Source organism: Amyelois transitella, chromosome 15 (assembly GCF_032362555.1).
Source record: "Amyelois transitella isolate CPQ chromosome 15, ilAmyTran1.1, whole genome shotgun sequence".
NCBI lineage: Eukaryota > Metazoa > Arthropoda > Insecta > Lepidoptera > Pyralidae > Amyelois > Amyelois transitella.
The window spans coordinates 1,414,527-1,423,247 of NC_083518.1; the positions used below are offsets into that span (position 1 = coordinate 1,414,527).

General features: G+C 32.6%; 1 protein-coding gene across 1 annotated transcript in view; it reads right to left on the reverse strand.

Moving 5' to 3' along the window:
• The window catches only part of LOC106139529 (B-cell lymphoma/leukemia 11B), a 47,590-nt gene extending 39,613 nt beyond the window's left edge, over positions 1–7,977 (reverse strand). The window contains exon 1 of the mRNA XM_013340994.2: positions 7,206–7,977. Within this exon, the coding sequence (XP_013196448.2) occupies positions 7,206–7,242 (37 nt within the window). The 5' untranslated portion in view covers positions 7,243–7,977. The remainder of the gene's footprint in view (positions 1–7,205) is intronic.
• Between the last annotated feature and the right edge of the window lie 744 nt (positions 7,978–8,721).

Below are 8,721 nucleotides of genomic sequence, written 5' to 3' on the forward strand. Positions count from 1 at the left end.
AACACAACGAAAAACAATCCGAATTTACCCCAACGCACCTTATTAGGTCTGCGATTGATCTTATGTAAGAACAAAGGATCGTTTTTAAATTCTGTGGACACGAAGGATAATGTCGTCGAGATATGTTAAAAATTTTAGATAAATTCTTTAGGATTTTGGTAGAAATTTATCAGAAAATGTGTATGTGAGAAACTATTAAAGAAATTGGTTATTATTTTAATCAACGTATGTATATTGATTTCTTGCTTTCTTCTCTCACTTTATAAAAGTAATGAATAAAAATTTTGAATTTAAAAAAATATACTTGTCTACGAAGAACCTTTTACGAATTATAATATGTAGTTACATATACTTTTTTAAGTTTTATGTTGTTACATAATTTATGTTATTTAAAAAATTGTTAAAGCTTTCAAATAGGTATGAATTTTATACTAATAAAAAATCTTTCAAAGACGCTATGATTACTATTTTTCAAACAATTTGTTCATTCGAAATACATATATTGAAAGTATGATTGATCAAATCATCAATACGAAGAATAATATACAATAGAGATTACTTGTTTAAGATAAAGTAACAAATGTTTGTTTATCTGCACGCCTCATCTAACACTTGAGATTAAGTGTAAACTTAAAAAAAAATGGCTACTGTTTACAATGTTTGTAATTCGATTTGTATTGTCAGTAGAGTTAAGCCTTTTGTTAGGGAAAGGATAGTTAGGAATGAAATAAAAATAAAAATCTGACATGTTTTTTCTGGTGTTTGAAAGTTTCGTCAAACGTTAAGCTGTTTTGTTTTTTTTTAGTTAATAGTTTTAGTATGATGATCATTTTATGTAATAGTTTTTAATTTACCTCATTTTTGCAATGGGTTTTTATTATAAATAGATTTACTGCTTCATGTAAATTACAATGGAGATTTTTTTTAAATCAAGTTACCTTATTTATTTTGATTTTACATTATCGCTGCTTAATAGTAAAGTTAATCTTTAGGGTAGGTTTAAGGACAGCATTTATTATGAAGACTTGCTTTTGAACTGTCTATATTCTTTGGTATATGTTACATCTGTTTTCTTTTTGTTGCAATAAAGTGTTTTCATTTTCTTACTAACTTAAATACTGCATTATTTTTGTGTTCTAAATAACAAAGGCGACGATATACGTTTCCAGCTGCGGGTTTAATTTCATACAATTTCTAAAGATGCAACCTCCAGATACTGCCTCCTACGTCGCTTTGTTAATATTGGCCGACTAATAAATCCAATTTAAATGTATCTCCCGCTTCTGACATAACATATGTAAATCAATACGTCTTTATCTTAAGAATCACAAATGCTGAATGCCGATCGATGCGATCGTTTAAAAAGAAAAATAAAAACATCCAGTCCAGTTCGAAATTCAAACGGGTGGCCGTCGTCCGCGGAATCATTATTCTAAATACGAAAATTAACTTCATTCCCATAATTTAAATATCAACTGGCGGTACTCTGCGATAAATTATCCGATGGGTCTTTCTCTTTCTTTGCGTTTGTCCTACTCTAATGGACGAAGGATGTCAATTGCTAAGTTATTCGTACTGTTGACGAATTCAATTTATTGGTTTCTTTGCCGCTCGTAGAGATGAAGCCGATTTCTTGTTTCCCACGACTCTTGTTGCGTTTCGCTGCGTAATTATGCTGTTTGCTATAAATTACATTAACGGCTGTAAGAATGCTTTATAATAATTACAACTCATTGACCTGTAGTTCTTTACTTCTAGACACCTCTGATTGTTTCAATTCAAAATTCTTATCACTGTCATCGAGCACCTCGTTTAAGACGTGACTTAAAATGAAGTGCTATTTCAATTACTTATGATTTTTATCTGATTTATCTCCATTTTCTTTGTTCTTTGTTTTATCTAAATATTTCTTTATTTTATCCGTACATCCGTATTCACACTAACATAATAAAGTTCGATGATTTATAGTTTTATTGTAATAAATAGACTTAACTGGAAAGATTTTTATCAAAGACTAAGACACTGAAAACAAACAAACTATAAAATTTCATAGCACATTCAGTCCTATTGCATAAAAATATGACGAATAAATAATTAAAGAAGATCTCATGGCATCAATAGGTGCATCTTATAAAGACGACATTTACATGCTCGTACCAACAGACATTGAAGCAATAATTCCAGGCCAAAGGATCAAGATGGAAGGTTCCGTTCGTGAATGCGATGCTTCGATATTCGCTTAATGAAGACATATTGAATCGCAAAGTGGCAACGGACAAGATATAGGCAATGTTTAAATTGACGTGCGGTTCTTTTATGCAGCATCCGCTCGATTCGGGAAAGTCAATAGCTCCATATTATTTATACTATCCATTCAACTATAATTATATTATGAAGAGTAAATATTTGTACTTTTGGATTTTTAGATAATCTAGCAGATTTTGGATACATTTCTATTAGAGTGTATTGATAACATTTGACATTAATGAAGAAAATGCTGTGTCTTTTTTTGCAAAATCCTACGGGAGCATAGTTATGAGTTAGGTCAAAAAACGGATAAATTGACAAATTAGTGCATATATATAAATATATATATATAGATTGTTGAGGGTGACAAAGAACCTGTGTTAACCTGTTGTTGGGTCGATCTTTGGAAACAATTGTTATTAGATATTTTTTTAAATTAGGTTCGGATTCATTAGGTAGGATAGTAAATTTTATCAAACATATCCTAATTGGATTTATTACAGTTTTAAGCGTTAAGCATAACAATCCTGCAAACCAAAAAAAAGTAAAATAAGAGACGAACATTCAAACAAACCTTTCAATGTAAACGTCCTCTTTGTATCTCTGAATATTCTATGAACATAAAAGACAAAGGCAAAAACCACCAATAAAATATTAAATCGAACAAAACAACAGAAACAATTTCAATTAAAAAACTGACAAAGGACACGCGAACCCACATCAATTAGTGAATGCTGTTGTAAAAAAAAAACAACGGGACCTTTAATGTTTTATTTCACTCGGGCAGGAAAAAGTTAACTTGGATTTTTAAAAGTTCGCTCAAAAGTTACGCCCGCGGTGTCCCTGATAAAGTAATTTTACGATTCCCTAATTCACACTTTTGAGGGCGGCTTTAAAAAGTCGAAAGGTTTTCTACCTTTAAACGTAATTGGGATCGCGTTAGCCTGGACCATTTTAATTTTTAATGCTAACGCTCTAACGTTTGGTTCAACTTCTTCCATTTGTATTTTCATTGCGTTTGGCTTATTTTTTTTATTGTAATGAGAGTAATAATTTTCGATGCTTTGAGCAACTACATTTATATTTGGGACCACATAAAAGAGTCCAGTTTCATGTAAGGAGGGTTGCATTGTATGGTGCGACAAAAAGCGTGTTCCTCGAACTTCTTGCTTTGAAATAAGAACAAATGTGTCATCGACGAAATGACGCGTGTCGACCAATCGGGCGCGACGGCCGCTGTTGTCGGTGACGTCACGTGTACAACGACCAATCAGAGTGGCCCGTCGCCTCCGGTCAACTTGGACTAATTGCCCATGTGTGCCGCAACGCTAGTTTTTGAGAAGAAATCGTGCGCAAGAGTCGCGACACACACACGTGCAATACCAATTAAGATTATACATAGGTATACCGATGTTTCAATGACTCGTATTTCCGTTACGGTATTCGTAAAACAAAGTATGTTAATTTTTTTAATACAACGAAATATTATTATTTAGGGATTTCGGTTGGAGTTCTTTGAGGATTTTCTAGCTGAATTAAATAAAAAGATCAAGTAGATATTTTCCATTTATACCTAGATGATAATATTTATTATGAAATTAAATCATCATCAACTATGTTATGTTTATTATCTTTGCAATCAATTGCTTTACTTCTCCACACTATTTACTCAGGTGATACGATCGAAAATGAACTTGAAAACGTCTGCATTATGACCAACAAAGTAAACCTCAATTGAATTTACAATAACAATGATAAAATAGTTTTTATTTTAAAGTTGTGACTTTCTCATACGCGGACGGATTTGACCATTACATTAAGGTTATAGTAAAGCATGGGAATGTTACACTTTCTCATAATGAGTAATTAAATTAACGCTAACTGGTGGCCAGTGAGAACTAAAGATAAGGGGACAATGGTGAAGGCATGGAGCCAAAAGAGTTTCTAATGTTAACACAAGACACGTATAAATTGGCAAAAATATGGTTATAGAATAAAATCAATGAAAAAATGATGATAAATCTAAAATAATTCTATAATAATGAATGATTGTTATTAAACACACCTGTTATTTTAACTTTTATGATCATTTGAATAAATAAGAAAGTTCTCAGTAGAACGTAAAGGACTTGCACAATGAAAATTAATGCCAAAAGAATATTCTTTAATTAACATGATTTGTGTTGATTTGACCACGATAGATCTCACATTACCCATTTTGCTTATTATTATCGTTTTTAGTATATCTACATTGTCATTGAAATAATTTATGATAAATCAAACAACAATTTTAACAATCACACGAATGATAGGTAATTATTTTTGATAGGTGTTTTTTTTAACAATAAGTATTAGGTATGTGTGGCTTTTTCCATTTTTATGCTATAAAAATCTGTTCAATTGATATACTATAAAAATGTATTCAAGTAATAATTTTGTGACTGTACCTATAATTTCTGTCACAGTTTTGATAAATTGAAAATTTTTTCAACACCTTGAAAAATATTAAATGTTACATGTTGATTTAAGGGGCCTCAAATGTTGGATCAGACAATTCAGAAAGCAACCTATATAAGCTTTAATATAATATAGCTGAGACAACATAGTTAAGTCACAGGAAAATTTTATGCTTCTTGTAATAATTGTCTGTGAAAACATAGTTGCTTTAATACTCTCAGATTATACACCTACAGTGATCTTTGCAGTTAATAAATTAATTATGCTTGGCAATTTGATACATTGTAAGTTTATTACCACTGACCTCAGGGCCCAGATTAAGGCTGTTCTCTAATTGCTAAGCATGGGTCAGTAATTACACGTAGTTGTCAAAATGACCTTAATCATAAATTTTAACTGCACCATCTGGCAGAATGTTTTTTTCTTACATTGTTTGGTTAATGGTCATTTCAATAACCATTTAATTTTTATCGTTTCTCCGATCGTGATTGGGCTATAAATCTTTATCTGAAGTTACTTTACTTTGTTGACAAACTTCAGAAATTATAATGTTTTCATTTCTTTTCTTTTTTGTAGTTTAGTATTTTCTATTTAATTGTTTACTATAATAATTAAAGATATTTCAGGCATTGCAGACAAGATAATGTTATGATTTAAAGAAGATATAGGGTGATTGCGCTGGTTTTCGTCCAATTAGCGGAGTTGCTAGCTTTCAGACGTAAAAATAATATGATAAAGTATCCTAATTAAAATAGCTCATATTTGTTTATATACCTCATATAGTCTATTTTTGATAAAAATTAAGAAACTTTTAATTATAACTTCATTGTTTTTTATATAAATAATTAAATGTTAAATGGCAGATTTCACTAGTTTTCGTCCAAAAAATTTAGTTTTCGCCCTGGTGTGATCTAGTTTCCGTCCAGTATGTAAAAAAGAGTAAAAGTGCAATGTTAAATAAAAACTGTCTTTATAATCTTTTATTTAATCAACAAAAATATTTATTCTTCAGCAGTAGATTTCCTGCTTTTTTTATTTCCCCGAATCCATCTATAACAATTAATTTCAAAGTTTAGTACCTACTAGAAAAACCTGTACGAATTAACAAGAAAATGTGTTAGAAGTAGATTTCACACTATTATGGACGAAAACTAATACAAAAAAAATTGCTGTTTAGTTTTCGTCCATGCCATTTAAACATTTTTTTAAACAAGCAATACTGAGAAATTATTGGACGTTAACTAAATATCTTGTCAAATAGCCAATAAAGTTCATATCTAAAGAAAACACATATTTTTTTATAGGTCTGAAAAAGTAAAATGAACATTCCAAATATTTAGCTTGCTGTTTTAGTTTCCGTCCACGTGGACGGATACCAAATAATTGGTAAAATTGGCATGTCAGTATTCGTCCGCAAACTTTTACTAAGATTACTACAAAAACATTGTAAAATAACCTTAACATAATGTTAGTTATACTCTTAAATATCCTTACATGCCAAAATATTACCCAATCTATGTGAAATAGTCATAAAACCCACCACTGAGTGTTCCTGCACCAGCTATTTTTTTGTATCGGCAATGACGTCTACGAAACACGAACACATGCCGGCCACTGAGTTTAATTTTTTCGAAGTTTTCACTTGACAAATTGGATTTTGTGGTTGTTAGAACTGTTGCTTAAGTATGAAGGATCGTGACAAGTTGCAACATGCGTGCATAGGTGTGTTTATATTCTTTTTATATGCGTTTAAAAGTGAAATGGACGAAAAGTAGAACTGGACGCCAAACCAGCGCAATTACCCTACCAAACTTATAAATTAGACAATGTAAAATTTTCTTATTCTGTCATCTTATTTTTGTTCAAGCATTTTCAAGTTCTACATCATGCATGAACCGCCGAACTTTGAAATTGTTCGCTCATCGACCTAAATGTTTTCAAAGTAGTGTTTTTTTTTTTTATTTTATAGGAGGATATATTTTCGTAAGTATTCATTATTTGTAATGTTTTGTCCAAAAAAACTTATTAACTTAAGTAATTATCACCAAACAACTTTACAGGTATTTTTTTTAATGCATAGTTCGATGAATATTTAAGTCCGTCTCTCGGACATCTTTTCATTCCCCTTTCGGACAAGATGACCAGGTCTCGTGTCAACATTGACACTGGCTGGGCATTAAGTAGCTCGTTCCCGCATGAATAGCGCACAGATGGGGCATTGCGTCTGTTTGTTTAGATTTTTAGACGATATCTTTACGGGAGGCAGTTAGTGGGACTCGCAATTTTTTTTTGTTTTATATTTTAATTAATAAGAAATCGTATTTTGTTGTGAAAAGAAATATAGTCTGTGTTCGAAAAAAAACAATTACAGAATATTTCTTTTATTTTTTATGTGATAATTTTTTTTTGCATCTTTTTTAATTTATTTTGATGATGATTAGATAAAAGAAATTATTGAAAATGCTGACTTTCATAAAATGTTTTCCTCAAATTTGACTTACCTTGCGCGATGCGTACAGCTGGCATCTTAATTCTCATCTTGATTTGGTCACCTATTTTTAGATCTTCAACAACTTCTTTTATCGCCAGAATTATTTATCTTAATATCTTGTCTTTGGATGACAGTTCAGTAACTCACTTCACACGGGCCGCCGGTCAAACGGCTGATAGCAGTCCCTAAACCGCCGATAATATACCACGCATCACACAACCGTCGAAAGTCCGACGGAAAATAATAATAACATCTTTAGTCATCTTCTAAATTTCTTCATCTTCAATTTAAAAAAAAAAACCACTATTAATTTTCTGATTTTTTCCTTTTCATTATGAATGTGAATAAAACATTGCAAATTTTCATTCGTCAATTTTCAGTGGTCATACGGCCTTATCGAAACTTGATTTCGTATCTAATCTGCCCAGTCAGTGGTCTTGCGATTCGCCAAAACTCAACTGGTCACTCCGCAAATTTATAACAATAAAAACTTCTTCACTATTCAGTCCTTTTTCAAAATCACTGTCCGTTTAAAAATTTAAAACTAAAATTGTTCCATTGAATTTTGAATTGAAATTAGAATATGATGAGAACAATTCTCAATTTGAAAATGTTTTGTTATCGTTCGCGATCGAGCACGACGCGTGCGAAGCGAGGCAGGTGCGCGGCCGGTCGCCCGCTCTCGCCCGATGTCCAAGAGCGTCTGTCCTGTGTCCCTTCGCGCGAGGGCTCGTCGGCCTCCGCATGTCCACGACTCGCGCCGTCTCGCTCGGCCGGCCGAGTACGGCGCGTGCGAGTCCGCACGAAGTGGCCAGGGGTTACTCGCGGTCGCCGTCGTCTCGGCAGATCGAGGGAGATGAACCACGCGTGGGGAAACTCCGCCCGCGCAAGTGCGAGAGAGACGGGCATAAATCACAAGTGCCGTGCGTCGGTGTGCGTGCGGGTGGGGCGAAGATGCAGCTTACAAAAGAAAAGGGATAATATTTGCTTGCATATTTCATGACTCGATTAGGAGATGGAATTTTTAATTGGATGGACGCGCGGACACTGTAAAGACCGTTATGGTTTTTAACATTTTCAAATTGATAATTTTTTTTTCTGTATTTTTTTCACTCTTTCTTTCAGGGCTGCCTTTATATTTGTCATTATTTTTATAATTTTTTTTTTATTATTACAACAACAATTTGTTGATTACTATAGCACAATAATGTGATTGCTATAACACAATGTAGTAGCGTTAATATGTCGTAGCAAAAAAAAATTGGTCTACGTCTTTCGTAGCTTACACTGCTACAAGTTTCGTAGCACCCGCATCGTAGCACACGCAAAACTTCGATTTATTTTTAATCGTAGCAGTCGTAGCAAACCAATCGTTTTATGCAAAAATGAACAATTTAAAATCACTGATATTTCATGAACCAAAAGCAACACGTAGTCGAACTGCTAAGAAAAGATCTTTCACTCTCGTTTGCAAGTTTCCCGGCACATTTTTTCCCGACGTTATTTTACTTAAGATGCTACGAGGA